Source organism: Oncorhynchus keta, unplaced genomic scaffold (assembly GCF_023373465.1).
Source record: "Oncorhynchus keta strain PuntledgeMale-10-30-2019 unplaced genomic scaffold, Oket_V2 Un_contig_18645_pilon_pilon, whole genome shotgun sequence".
Lineage (NCBI taxonomy): Eukaryota > Metazoa > Chordata > Actinopteri > Salmoniformes > Salmonidae > Oncorhynchus > Oncorhynchus keta.
In genome coordinates this window covers 57,603-72,799 of record NW_026281027.1, presented here as the reverse complement: position 1 = coordinate 72,799, position 15,197 = coordinate 57,603, and the positions used below count along the sequence as shown (strand labels likewise).

The following is a 15,197-nucleotide window of genomic DNA, read 5'->3' as shown; positions in this document are numbered from 1 at the left end:
GTGTTTGTCTTTTCCAGACAGTCTTTGAAATGAGAGTAGTGTTTTGTCTTTGTCTTTGAGACTTTCTGTTGTGTTTTGTCTTTGAGAGTAGTGTTTTGTCTTTGGGAGTAGTGTTTTGTCTTTGAGAATAGTGTTTTGTCTTTGAGAGTAGTGTTTTGTCTTTGAGAGTAGTGTTTTGTCTTTGAGAGTAGTGTTTTGTCTTTGAGAGTAGTGTTTTGTCTTTGAGAGTAGTGTTTTGTCTTTGAGAGTAGTGTTTTGTCTTTGAGAGTTAGTGTTTTGTCTTTGAGAGTAGTGTTTTGTCTTTGAGAGTAGTGTTTTGTCTTTGAGAGTAGTGTTTTGTCTTTGAGAGTAGTGTTTTGTCTTTGAGAGTAGTGTTTTGTCTTTGAGAGTAGTGTTTTGTCTTTGAGAGTAGTGTTTTGTCTTTGAGAGTAGTGTTTTGTCTTTGAGAGTAGTGTTTTGTCTTTGAGAGTAGTGTTTTGTCTTTGAGAGTAGTGTTTTGTCTTTGAGAGTAGTGTTTTGTCTTTGAGAGTAGTGTTTTGTCTTTGAGAGTAGTGTTTTGTCTTTGAGAGTAGTGTTTTGTCTTTGAGAGTAGTGCTGAGCCACTAATGCTTTTCTAGGTCCATTTACCGTTCCATCATTTAAAAGAATATCACGCTTTTTAAATTTCAGTTTCGATTATCATTATTTTTTTTACATTAAATGCATTATAAAATAATTACAAAAACAATTTAGCTTTTTAATGGAAATTCCAAAGCGCAAAATAATTAACATTAAATTTCCAAAACACTGAAATATTCCATTGTCTCTGTCAAGTTAGATGCACTATTGTAAAGTGACTGTTCCACTGGATGTCATAAGGTGAATGCACCAATTTGTAAGTCGCTCTGGATAAGAGCGTCTGCTAAATGACTTAAATGTAAATGTAAATGTAAGTCCACATAGGGTAGACATCAATTTTAATTAAAAAAACAATTACTATGAAATAATACAATATTCGTATATTACTTAGTATTTTTCATTCCTTAAAGTGATCACCTCATCTCTGCTAAGGCAGTAGCAACCAAACAGACAGACCATCTAATGTTATCTCTATCTCTCTCTGTGTGTTGTGTCCATTCATCTCTCATGCGGTCTGTGTGTATCTAACCTAATGTAGCAGGCATAAAAGAGAATTATCTTCTCTTGCCTGACCCAGAAAAAACAGGTGCAATGGATCATGGTCAATATAGTTAATTACCACGTTTCTGCGCTTAACAAGGTTGAATATTTGCTTAATGAAAACTAAATCTCCCTTCAACCCAGCATCCCACACAGTTCTTGATTTCTCTCATGAATGATTTTGATTTCTCCCTAGAGAAACAGCGTGTTGGACTCACAAAACAAATTTACTCAATTGAATTCAAGCAATTGAATCGATGTTGATCAAATTAGTTGTTTAATAACCAAAAAAATTCAAGAAATGTCTTAATCGCTAAGCACTACTTTAGAATTCTGAGGAGTATATTGACAGGCTGTGAGCTGTGAGGTGATAAAGTTTGTGGGACATAATATCTTTGCATTGAGAAGAGAGCAATTTTTTTCAGATGTGGTGTAGAGAGAGTGAGAGAGAGAGAGAGAGAGAGGTAGAGAGAGAGGTAGAGAGAGAGAGGTAGACAGACAGAGAGAGAGAGGTAAACAGAGAGAGAGAGAGAGGTAGACAGAGAGAGCGAAAGAGGTAGACAGACAGACAGAGAGACAGAGAGGATATGGGGGAGAGAGGGAGAGACTTACACAGGCCAGAAGAAAGTGCCAGCTTTCACCCCCTGCTTCACTGCTGTAATCCAGATCTAGGACAAGAATAAAAGTGAATATAACCACAGTAAATAATCTGTAAAACTGTGATATAAGACAATATAATGTATCATGTAATGGCATATAACACCTTTAAGGACAATGGGAAGATCCATTTTCGTCAACAAAGGTTCTTCAAAAGTGTTTGTGACCTTAAACCACTACAGTACATTTGCAAGGCTGACGCCATTTCCAATTCAATGTCTCAACTTGAAATGGACGGTTATTACATTTAAACACTACTCACTAGTTTTACTAGATTCATGCTCAAAGCCAAGTTAAACAGTCTCATATGAAAGGAGAGAGAGAGAGAGGCAAACCTGGCCAGCTGTAAGTAAGGCCATTACTGTGCAAATAGAACACAGATGCAGGCCTTCTAGAATGGGAGGGAGAGCTTCTAGTTTGGGAGGGGGGGGCGCTTCTAGAATGGGAGGGGGGGCTTCTAGAATGGGAGGGGAGGCTTCTAGAATGGGAGGGAGGGCCTATAGAATGGGAGGGGCTTCTAGAATGGGATGGGGCTTCTAGAATGGGATGGGGGCTTCTAGAATGGGATGGGGGCTTCTAGAATGGGAGGGCTTCTAGAGTGACTTACGGTTCCTTTAGAAAATATTCATATCCCTTAATTTATTCCACATTCTGTTGTTACAGCCTGAATTTAAAAAAATAAAAAAGTGGTCATCAATCTACACACAATATCCCATAATGACAAAGTGAAAACAGGTTTCTAGACATTTCATGAAATTAATTGAAAATTAAATACAGAAATATCTATACAAGTATTCATACCCCTGAGTCAATACGCGTTAGAATCACCTTTGGCAGCGATTACAGCTGTGTGTCTTTCTGGGTAAGTTTCTAAAAGCTTTGCACACCTGGATTGTACAATATTTGCAGAATATTCAAGCTCTGTCAAGTTGGTTGTTGATCATTGCTAGACAGCCATTTTCTTGCCAAGTCTTGCCATATATTTTCAAACCGATTTGAGTCAAAACTAGGCCACTCAGGAACATTCAATGTCATCTTGGTGAGCAACTCCAGTGTATATTTTGCCTTCTGTTTTAAGATACTGTCTTGCTGAAAAGTGTATTTGTCTCCCAGTCTGTTGTTTTAAGTTACTGTCCTGCTAAAAAGTGAATTTGTCTCCCAGTCTGTTGGAAAGCAGACTCAACAAGGTTTTCCTCTAGGATGTTGCCTGTGCTTAGCTCTATTCCGTTTATTTTTATCCTAAAAAACTCCCTAATCCTTGCCAATGACAAGCATACCCATAACATGATGCAACCACCACCATGCTTGAAAATATGAAGAGTGGTACTCAGTAATGTGTTGTATTGACTTTGCCCCAAACATAACACTTTTGTATTCAGGATATAAAGTTAATTTCTTTGCCACATTTTTTTACTTCAGTATCTTATTGCAAACAGGATGCATGTTTTGGAATATTTGTATTCTATACATACTTCCTTCTTTTCACTCTGTCAATTAGGTTAGTGTTGTGGAGTAACTACAATGTTGTTGATCCATCCTCAGTTTTCTATCACAGCCATTAAACTCTGTAACTGTTTTAAAGTCACCATTGGCCTCGTGGCGAAATCCCTGAGGGGTTTCCTTCCTCTCCGGTTAGGAAGGACGCCTGTATCTTTATAGTGACTGGGTGTGTTGATACCCCATCCAAAGTGTAAATAATAACTTCACCAGCCTCAAAGCGATATTCAATGTCTGCTTCTGTATTTTTACCCATCTACCAATAGGAGCTCTTCTTTGTGAGGCATTGGAAAACCTCCTTGGTGTTTGTGGTTGAATCTGCTCGACTGAGGGACCTTACAGATAATTGTATGTGTGGGGTACAGAGATGAGGGACCTTACAGATAATTGTATGTGTGGGGTACAGAGATGAGGGACCTTACAGATAATTGTATGTGTGGGGTACAGAGATGAGGGACCTTACAGATAATTGTATGTGTGGGGTACAGAGATGAGGGACCTTACAGATAATTGTATGTGTGGGGTACAGAGATGAGGGACCTTACAGATAATTGTATGTGTGGGGTACAGAGATGAGGGACCTTACAGATAATTGTATGTGTGGGGTACAGAGATGAGGGACCTTACAGATAATTGTATGTGTGGGGTACAGAGATGAGGGACCTTACAGATAATTGTATGTGTGGGGTACAGAGATGAGGGACCTTACAGATAATTGTATGTGTGGGGTACAGAGATGAGGGACCTTACAGATAATTGTATGTGTGGGGTACAGAGATGAGGGACCTTACAGATAATTGTATGTGTGGGGTACAGAGATGAGGGACCTTACAGATAATTGTATGTGTGGGGTACAGAGATGAGGCAGTCATTCAAAAAATCATTTTAAACACTATTATTGCACACAGAGTGAGTCCATGCAACTTATTATGTGACTTGTTCAGTGATTTATGCCATAACAAAGGGGTTCAATACTTCTTGACTTAAGACCTTTCAGCTTTTCATTTGTAATGAATTTATAAAAACATAACTCCACTTTGACATTATGGGGTATTGTGTGGAAGGGCAGTGAAACTCAATCTCAATTGAATCCATTTTAAATTCAGGCTGTAACACAAGGAAATGTGTAACAAGTCTTACGGGGCGTGACTCCTTTGTGAAGGCGTTGTATGACTGAACCACAGAACAGAGCAGAGAGAGTAGGGCCTCACCGGCTGACCTCCCCACCAACGGTGATTCAGCTTCTCTCGACCCCGCAGGTTAAAGTGGGCATCAAACACAGGGTCATGCATGGAGTTGCCAACGATGCCATGGGACTCAGGGTACAGGCCCTACAGGAGGTCAGGACGGACCCGTGGAGGCTGGATGTTACATTACATTACGACAAAACTCAAGATAAAATGTTCAGCTGAGTTCAGCAAAGAGGAAGAAACAGGATGATTGACCAGTACGTACCGTTGCAAGAGTATAGAGATTGGGAAACGTTTTCGTGGGGTACACGGGTCTCATGTAAGGAGCATGGGTACCACAGGCTCCTAGAGGTAAAAAGGCACAAACAGATATGATGCAATGGTACGGGCTCCCGAGTGGCACAGCGGTCTAAGACACTGCAACTCAGTGCTAGAGGCGTCACTACAGACATCCTGGTTCGATTCCAGGCTGTATCACAACCAGCCGTGATTGGGAGTCCCATAAGGCGGCACACAATTGGCCCAGCGTCGTCCGGGTTAGGGTTTGGCCGGGGTAGGCCTTTATTGTGGGGCGGCAGCGTAGCCTAGTGGTTAGAGCGTTGGACTAGTAACCGGAAGGTTGCAAGTTCAAACCCCTGAGCTGACAAGGTACAAATCTGTGGTTCTGCCCCTGAACAGGCAGTTAACCCACTGTTAACCCAGGCCGTCATTGAAAATAAGAATATGTTCTTAACTGACTTGCCTGGTTAAATAAAGGTAACATTTTTTCCAAAAAATTTAAAAATTGTAAATATGACTTTGTTCTTAACTGACTTGCCTGGTTTAATAAAGTGAATAAAGTTGCAACTCTCAAATGAAGCCTTGTTATGGATGATTCATAATATCTTACTGAGTTTCTCGATGTTGGGGATCACTGTGCTTCCTCTCTTCATGTAGGAGGCTCTGAACCCATCCACTGACACCATGATGAGAGGGGGACGGACAAACCTGGGGACAAAAGATCATGAGACTATCTCTGATGTTCTTACGGGTTGTTTTTATTTACTTTTGAAAGGTTAAAACAAAAAATGTTTTTTTTTTATAAGAAGGTCTGAAGTGTGTAAATAGGGTCTCTTACCCAGCCGGACATTCATGGGTTCTAATGTCTTCACAGCCATCCTTCAACCAAGTAGTGTCCCCTTACAAACAAAGTGGTCCAATTAAGAGTTAATATGAAGATTCAATACAACCTTCCAAAGTTTCAGAACACCTACTCATTCAAGGGTTTTTCTTTATTTTTGCTATTTTCTACATTATAGAATAATAGTAATAACACATATGGAATCATGTAGTAACCAAAAAAGTGTTAAACAAATCAAAATATATTTTATATTTGAGATTCTTCAAATAGCCACCCTTTGCCTTGATGACAGCTTTGCACACTCTTGGTATTCTCTCAACCAGCTTCACCTGGAATGCTTTTCCAACAGTCTTGAAGGAGTTCCCACATATGCTGAGCACTTGTTTGCTATTTCCTTCACTCTGCGGTCAGACTCATCTCAAACCATCTCAATTGGGTTGAGGTCGGGTGATTGTGGAGGCCAGGTCGTCTGATGCAGCACTCCATCACTCTCCTTCTCGGTCAAATAGCCCTTACACAGCCTGGAGGTGTGTTGAGTCATTGTCCTGTTGAAAAACAAATTATAGTACCACTAAGCCCAAACCAGATGGGATGGCGTATCGCTGCAGAATGCTGTGGTAGACATGCTGGTTAAGTGTGTCTTAAGTTGTAAATAAATCAGACAGTGTCACCAGGAAGACACCATCACACCATAACACCTCCTCCTCAATGCTTCACAGTGTGAAATACACATGCAGAGATCATCCGTTCACCTACTCTGCTTCTCATAATGACACAGTGGTTGGAACCCCACATGCAGAGATCATCCGTTCACCTACTCTGCTTCTCATAATGACACAGTGGTTGGAACCCCACATGCAGAGATCATCCGTTCACCTACTCTGCTTCTCATAATGACACAGTGGTTGGAACCCCACATGCAGAGATCATCCGTTCACCTACTCTGCTTCTCATAATGACACAGTGGTTGGAACCCCACATGCAGAGATCATCCGTTCACCTACTCTGCTTCTCATAATGACACAGTGGTTGGAACCCCACATGCAGAGATCATCCGTTCACCTACTCTGCTTCTCATAATGACACAGTGGTTGGAACCCCACATGCAGAGATCATCCGTTCACCTACTCTGCTTCTCATAATGACACAGTGGTTGGAACCAAAAATCTCAAATTTGGACTCTAGGCCTGAAGGTCACATTTCCACCGGTCTAATGTCCATTACTCGTGTTTCTTGGCCCAAGCAAGTCTCTTCTTATCGGTGTCCTTTAGTAGTGGTTTCTTTGCAGCAATTCGACCATGAAGGCCTGATTCACACAGTCTCTGAACAGCTGATGTTGAGATGTGTCTGTTACTTGAACTCTGTGAAGCATTTATTTGGGCTGCAATGTCTAAGGCTGGTAACTCTAATGAACTTATCTTCTGCAGCAGAGGTAACTCTGGGTCTTCCATTCCTGTGGTGGTCCTCATGAGAGACAGTTTCATCATAGCGCTTGATTGTTTTTGCGACTGCACTTGAAGAAACTTTCAAAGTTCTTGAAATTGACTGACTTTCATGTCTTAAAGTGATTAAAGTTAAAGTTCTCTTTGCTTATTTGAGCTGCTTATTTGAGCTGTTCAAGCCATAATATGGACTTGGTTGTTTACCAAATAAGGCTGTCTTCTGTATACCACCCCTACTTTGTCACAAAACAACTGATTGGTTGAAACGCATTAAGAATTAAATAAATTCCACAAATTAACTTGGTTGAGGTCATTGAAATGAGGTTCATTGAAATGCATTCCAGGTGACTACCTCATGAAGCTGGTTGAGAGAATGCCAAGAGTGTGCAAAGTTGTCATCAAGGCAAAAGGTGGCTATTTGAAGAATCTCAAATATAAAATATATTTTGATTTGTTTAACACTTTTTTGGTTACTACATGATTCCATATGTGTTATTTCATAGTTTTGATGTCTTCACTATTATTCAACAATGTAGAAAATAGTAAAAATAAAGAAAAACCCTTGAATGAGTAGGTGTTCTAAAGCTTTGGACCGATAGTGTATGTCATGACAACAACAGTCAGAAGGGTTGGCTAAAGCACACGCAGCACTAGTATCAGGTTGAGAGACATCTAGTATCAGTGTCTAACCTTTACAGAGTGTTTTGTAGTTGGTACAGCAGTCTCCTTTGGCCAGACAGTCCTCAGAACAGTGACAGGCATGCTGGTCCTTCCTGGTCTCTCCACAGCGCTCCTTACTGCACTCAAAACCTCCCTCTGGACACAATCAATCATTTATTCAATCAATGAATGAGAGAGGATGTTACATCGGTAACAACAACCCATTAGAACTGCAGCAGGGTGTCCCATTCAACAATGAGTCAAGTCACCATAAGGTCATCTACATGAGGTAGAAACCGACAGAGATGGTGATGGTCATTAAGTATGAAATAAAGCGTGTGTTCATTTTGAACCCTACATTGATGCAATACAACGTACTGAACATTCTGGAACGTGTACAACTTGGACTGGGGAGAGGAGTTGAACTGAGATGTAAGACCACCATGTTGAGGGAACATGAAAGGGAGCAGGGGGGACCACCAACCCAGACAGACAGGCTGGCAGGCTTCAGGCTTACCTGTTCTCAAGCAGTGCTCATCAAAATCCTGGCAGCAGCTGTTATAGGTTTTACATAAGTTGTCACAGCGGCAGTTGGGAGGTTCAGCCTCGTCCAATTCAAAGCATCTGTTCTTGCAGGATCCTGACGTGCTGATCCACGGGGAGTCTGAAGGAGCTGGCAGAGAGAGAGACAACCATTAACAACTACTGAGGGAGATGAAAGGGAGAGAGAGAGAGAGAGAGAGAGAGAGAGAGAGAGAGAGAGAGAGAGAGAGAGAGAGAGAGAGAGAGAGAGAGAGAGAGAGAGAGAGAGAGAGAGAGAACCATTCATATCTACTGAAGGAGATGAAAGGGAGAGAGAGAGAGAGAGAGAGAACCACTCATATCTACTGAGGGAGCTGTCAGAAAGAGAGAGAGACAACCATTCATATCTACTGAGGGAGGGGAGAGAGAGAGAGAGAGAGAGAGAGAGAGAGAGAGAGAGAGAGAGAGAGAGAGAGAGAGAGAGAGAGAGAGAGAGAGAGAGAGAGAGAGAGAGAGAGAGAGAGAGAGAGAGAGAGAGAGAGAGAGAGAGAACCATTCATATCTACTGAAGGAGCTGTCAGAAAGAGAGAGAGAGAACCGTTAACATCTACTGGAGATATACTCTGAGAAAACTAGGTATCACCTTTTTTTATGAGAGAGTATTGCAAGAGAAGCTTGGAGTACACTCTGAATCCATGCTCTGTTTCACTATTGAAAATAGAGCATGGATTCAGTCACTATGGATCCACAGCTGCTACTAAGACAGTTCTATTTGGGTTTTAAAAATGTCTCTACTACTCAACACTTCCCTGAGGTTGGGGAGAGGAACACTTCCCTGAGGCACACCTCCCTGAGGTTGGGGGCAACACCTCCCTGAGGTTGGGGAGAGGAACACTTCCCTGAGGTTGGGGAGAGGCACACCTCCCTGAGGTTGGGGAGAGGAACACTTCCCTGAGGTTGGGGAGAGGAACACTTCCCTGAGGTTGGGGAGAGGAACACTTCCCTGAAGTTGGGGAGAGGAATGCCTCTCTGAGGTTGGGGAGAGGAAGTCTTCCCTGAGGTTGGGGAGAGGAAGAGAGGAAGTATTCCCTGAGGTTGGGGAGAGGAAGTCTTCCCTGAGGTTGGGGAGAGGAATACCTCCCTGAAGTTGGGGAGAGGAATGCCTCCCTGAAGTTGGGGAGAGGAACACCTCCCTGAGGTTGAGGAGAGGAAGTATTCCCTGAGGTTGGGGAGAGGAAGTATTCCCTGAAGTTGGGGAGAGGAAGTATTCCCTGAAGTTGGGGAGAGGAACACCTCTCTGAGGTTTGGGAGAGGAACGCCTCCCTGAGGTTGGGGAGAGGAACACCTCCCTGAGGTTGGGGAGAGGAAGTCTTCCCTGAGGTTGGGGAGAGGAAGTCTTCCCTGAGGTTGGGGAGAGGAAGTATTCCCTGAGGTTGGGGAGAGGAAGTCTTCCCTGAGGTTGGGGAGAGGAAGTCTTCCCTGAGGTTGGGGAGAGGAAGTCTTCCCTGAGGTTGGGGAGAGGAAGTATTCCCTGAGGTTGGGGAGAGGAAGTATTCCCTGAGGTTGAGGAGAGGAATTATTCCCTGAGGTTGGGGAGAGGAAGTCTTCCCTGAGGTTGGGGAGAGGAACAGAGGGGACCAAGCCAGTGTAACATACAGTACATAATAAGATGTTCCTTGTGGATTCCGGAACAAACCTGCAGCAGGAAAAACCTGGGCAACGCCAGGAGAAGCACGTGGACGAATTCTGTGAAGATTCAAACTCAGTTTACTGCACAGGAATAGCTGTATGAGGCATATAACTAGTCATATACTCGATGTCAAACCCATCCCAGACACAGTGAATGAACTGAATGAAAGGAAACCAACTCCCTGTGAACGACTACAATGTCCTTTCACAGCTGTGCAGTGGGATCTTTGACAAGTATCCCGACACTATAATTCAAACCACCTGAGTTTTTACATGCAGACCAGGTCAGAATATATGGAGCAGAAACGGCTGAAAAGCTCACTTGATATTGACACAAGGTAGAGCCGAGCAAACAAACCCCAAACATACACGGACAGGCCAATCACTGGCGAAAAGGACAACAGTAATCGTTTGTTACACTTAAACGCTCTTTGCTTATTAGTTCTGTGTACACTGGCAGACATATCTGATAGAAAACGATGTGCAAATAAACTGCATTTTGAATTCCATCGCTACGGTTACCTCAGGGAACGTAGTAAGTTCCGTATAATGTATGTTGCTCATGTTTAAAGATCATTTAGATAGTAAATGGATTCCATGTTAAGTCTACAGACTGTTGAGTGATTGATTACTTTGTCCCGAAGTCAGTTTAAGATGTAGTTTAATGCCTCTGGAATCAAAGACAGTTTTCTGTCTGACTTGTTTAAAATGGCAAAAGGAAAGTTGGCTTTATATACATTTACAGCCAGAATACATAAAGGCTTTTTCTAAATATACTGTAAAGCTTATTTTGGTAACTAAATTACAGAGAAAATGATTCCGATGTGCTTGTAGTATACCATGCACAATGTTAGTGCAGAACACCTTGTCCCAATACGTCATTATACAAACATTTATTTTTAAATTAACAATTTCCATACTGTAATAGGCAAAAAATAATACCCATCAACAATTGTCAGAGAGAGAGAGAGAGAGAGAGAGAGAGAGAGAGATGGAAGTCCCCGCAAAATATCTATATTTTATGCAAAACAGTTGTCCAATCTTGCTTACTGTCTGTCTTTGAAGAAGCAGCCTCCTCTACAGACCTTTCAGGACGGTCATAAACATACCCCGAGCAGATATCCGAACCACAGACGATGGAGAGGACACAGAACATCTTTGAAAATGAACGAAACAACAGATAAATGATACAATTCTACACAATATTGTGACATAAAATGAAACGTGAAACATATGAGGTGATAACGACAAGTCTCCCACAGTAAATATAGCGGGGAGCATGCCAGAACAATCCATCATAACCCAGGTATTCTCTCTTGAACATCCTACATTGTAATATCACAGAGTTCTCTAAAACATATTTGGTCATTTCCATCATACCTGTTTAAATGATATCTTATATTTCCCCATTATGTCAGGTCCGTCCTACAGAATTAATGTGTTTATCGCAGTGGTCCCTGTTCGGTTCGTTACTGTGCGTCCTGACTGCACCCCGACTTTCACTAAGACTGAGCGCAAGAACGGTGTGGTGGCCAAGTTTTGTGATTTCAGATGAACACCTGTTCACGGTGCCAAAGGGAGCTTCCTTCCAGCTCTCAATCCACTAAATCAAGGAAAAGTGCTTATGCTGCCGTTTAATTTTACTGCGCACAGTGCGCGGTAGGATACTAAACAATGAATGCAAGGAGAGACGAGACCACCCCGGTGAATGCATAACAATACCCTTTGATACTTTTCAAATCGGTCGCCACTTTGAAATGATCATCATCATCCCCTTGTACTGCAAATGATTTAGAAAACAAAAGGAGAGTAAAACTTCCTTGCTGAAAGCCCTGAAAACATCTGAGAACCAGTAATAAACGCATAATAGTCATGGCCGCCTATTCGCAAAACATAAGTTCTCATTGTAAACGGAAAGGGACACATGCGGACGCACACGATGCATTTACATGGATCATAAAGCCTTACAGAACCAATTTCCAAAGAACCATGATTCTCTGCCGAGTGATGCCTGCTCCTAGTCTGCTCTAGATTGGAGTGATTTATATCCTAACTAACCCTGGAACAAGTTATACCCAAACTAACCCTGGTGGGATTTATACCCTAACTAACCCTGGTGTGAGTTAAACCCTTAACCCTGGTTCTAACACCTGAGTTTATACCCAAACTAACCCTGATAACTAACCCTGGTTCTAACACTGGACTGAGTTGTACCATAACTAACCCTGGTTCTAACACTGAACTGAGTTGTACCATAACTAACCCTGGTTCTAACACTGGACTGAGTTGTACCATAACTAACCCTGGTTCTAACACTGGACTGAGTTGTACCATAACTAACCCTGGTTCTAACACTGGACTGAGTTGTACCATAACTAACCCTGGTTCTAACACTGGACTGAGTTGTACCATAACTAACCCTGGTTCTAACACTGGACTGAGTTGTACCATAACTAACCCTGGTTCTAACACTTAACTAACCCTGGTTCTAACACTGGACCATAACTAACCCTGGTTCTAACCCTGGTTCTAACACTGGACTGATTTGTACCATAACTAACCCTGGTTCTAACACTGAACTGAGTTGTACCATAACTAACCCTGGTTCTAACCCTGGTTCTAACACTGAGTTGTACCATAACTAACCCTGGTTCTAACACTGGACTGAGTTGTACCATAACTAACCCTGGTTCTAACACTGAACTGAGTTGTACCATAACTAACCCTGGTTCTAACACTGGACTGAGTTGTACCATAACTAACCCTGGTTCTAACACTGGACTGAGTTGTACCATAACTAACCCCAGTGCTTTCTGCCTCCAGGACAGACCACACAGGATTTGGCAGAGTCGGTGGAGGACTGGAGCGCCATTGGTTTGTTGCCAATACATGTGTTTGTTTTGTCATCCAGGGTTTGATGAGGGAAACAACAAATCAAATATAAAAATGTATATTGATGCAGATATGAGAAGATTCCAGAGTAGATTATTATGCTCAATCTGACAAGAATATGATTACTGAGTTCAAATGGAAACGGAGCAAACATGACAAGAAACTCACCAATAGGGACAAGTGAGGAGATTAGGTCAAGAACCAGAGCACTGAAAGATGTTACTGGGCCGAGCAGTGAGGTAGTCATTAGTTGTTACTGGGCCGGGCAGTGAGGTAGTCGTTAGTCGTTACTGGGCAGAGCAGTGAGGTAGTCGTTACTGGGCAGAGCAGTGAGGTAGTCATTAGTCGTTACTGGGCAGAGCAGTGAGGTAGTCGTTACTGGGCAGAGCAGTGAGGTAGTCGTTACTGGGCAGAGCAGTGAGGTAGTCATTAGTCGTTACTGGGCAGAGCAGTGAGGTAGTCATTAGTCGTTACTGGGCAGAGCAGTGAGGTAGTCATTAGTCGTTACTGGACAGAGCAGTGAGGTAGTCGTTACTGGGCCGGCAGTGAGGTAGTCGTTACTGGGCCGGCAGTGATGTAGTCGTTACTGGGCCGGCAGTGAGGTAGTCGTTACTGGGCCGGCAGTGAGGTAGTCGTTAGTCGTTACTGGGCCGGGCAGTGAGGTAGTCGTTACTGGGCCGGCAGTGAGGTAGTCCTTAGTCATTACTGGGCCGGCAGTGAGGTAGTCCTTAGTTGTTACTGGGCCGGCAGTGAGGTAGTCGTTACTGGGCCGGGCAGTGAGGTAGTCGTTAGTCATTACTGGGCCGGCAGTGAGGTAGTCGTTAGTCGTTACTGGGCCGGCAGTGAGGTAGTCCTTAGTCATTACTGGGCCGGCAGTGAGGTAGTCGTTAGTCGTTACTGGGCCGGCAGTGAGGTAGTCGTTAGTAGTTACTGGGTCGGCAGTGAGGTAGTCGTTACTGGGGTCGGCAGTGAGGTAGTCTTTAGTCGTTACTGGGCCGGCAGTGAGGTAGTCGTTAGTAGTTACTGGGTCGGCAGTGAGGTAGTCGTTACTTGGCCGGGCAGTGAGGTAGTCGTTAGTCATTACTGGGCCGGCAGTGAGGTAGTCGTTACTTACTGGGTCCAGTGTTAGTGTTACTGGGCCGGGCAGTGAGGTAGTCGTTACTGGGCCGGCAGTGAGGTAGTCGTTAGTCGTTACTGGGCCGGCAGTGAGGTAGTCGTTAGTCATTACTGGGCCGGGCAGTGAGGTAGTCGTTACTGGGCCGGCAGTGAGGTAGTCATTAGTCGTTACTGGGCCGGCAGTGAGGTAGTCGTTAGTCGTTACTGGGCCGGGCAGTGAGGTAGTCGTTACTGGGCCGGGCAGTGAGGTAGTCGTTACTGGGCCGGGCAGTGAGGTAGTCGTTAGTCGTTACTGGGCCGGCAGTGAGGTAGTCGTTAGTCGTTACTGGGCCGGGCAGTGAGGTAGTCGTTACTGGGCCGGCAGTGAGGTAGTCGTTACTGGGCCGGGCAGTGAGGTAGTCGTTAGTTGTTACTGGGCCGGGCAGTGAGGTAGTCGTTAGTCGTGGGCCGGGCAGTGAGGTAGTCGTTAGTCGTTACTGGGCCGGGCAGTGAGGTAGTCGTTAGTCGTTACTGGGCCGGGCAGTGAGGTAGTCGTTAGTCGTTACTGGGCCGGGCAGTGAGGTAGTCGTTAGTCGTTACTGGGCCGGGCAGTGAGGTAGTCGTTAGTCGTTACTGGGCCGGGCAGTGAGGTAGTCGTTAGTCGTTACTGGGCCGGGTAGTGAGGTCGTCGTTAGTCGTTACTGGGCCGGGCAGTGAGGTAGTCGTTAGTCGTTACTGGGCCGGGCAGTGAGGTAGTCGTTAGTTGTTACTGGGCCGGGCAGTGAGGTAGTCGTTAGTCGTTACTGGGCCGGCAGTGAGGTAGTCGTTAGTCGTTACTGGGCCGGGTGAGTGACTGGGCCGGCAGTGAGGTCGTCGTTACTGGGCCGGCAGTGAGGTCGTTACTGGGCCGGGCAGCGGGCCGGCAGTGAGTCGTTACTGGGCGGCAGTGAGGTCGTCGTTACTGGGCCGGCAGTGAGGTAGTCGTTACTGGGCCGGCAGCGAGGTAGTCGTTACTGGGCCGGCAGTGAGGTAGTCGTTACTGGGCCGGCAGTGAGGTAGTCGTTACTGGGCCGGGCAGTGAGGTAGTCGTTAGTCGTTATTGGGCCGGGCAGTGAGGTAGTTGTAAGGGTAGAACAAGGATACTGAAGACCACAGCTACACCGCCAGATCTCATCTACATTCTCCTCTGAAAAATGTCCATCTGCCTTTTGTGGTGGGAGCAATTATTCAAAGTTTAAGCTCTTGGTTATTACATTCTTGGTATACAACATTTCA

General features: G+C 44.2%; 1 protein-coding gene across 1 annotated transcript in view; it reads right to left on the bottom strand.

Annotated features, from left to right (window-relative positions):
- Nucleotides 1-11,782, bottom strand: part of LOC118381333 (ectonucleotide pyrophosphatase/phosphodiesterase family member 2-like) — a 39,726-nt gene extending 27,944 nt beyond the window's left edge. The window contains exons 1-9 of the mRNA XM_052504032.1: nucleotides 11,316-11,782; nucleotides 10,986-11,091; nucleotides 8,242-8,397; nucleotides 7,755-7,880; nucleotides 5,620-5,680; nucleotides 5,392-5,489; nucleotides 4,768-4,847; nucleotides 4,524-4,643; nucleotides 1,771-1,826 (exon numbers count right to left, since the gene is read on the bottom strand). Coding sequence (XP_052359992.1) covers nucleotides 1,771-1,826; nucleotides 4,524-4,643; nucleotides 4,768-4,847; nucleotides 5,392-5,489; nucleotides 5,620-5,680; nucleotides 7,755-7,880; nucleotides 8,242-8,397; nucleotides 10,986-11,091; nucleotides 11,316-11,345 — 833 coding nt within the window. The 5' untranslated portion in view covers nucleotides 11,346-11,782. The remainder of the gene's footprint in view (nucleotides 1-1,770; nucleotides 1,827-4,523; nucleotides 4,644-4,767; nucleotides 4,848-5,391; nucleotides 5,490-5,619; nucleotides 5,681-7,754; nucleotides 7,881-8,241; nucleotides 8,398-10,985; nucleotides 11,092-11,315) is intronic.
- Nucleotides 11,783-15,197: the final 3,415 nt, after the last annotated feature.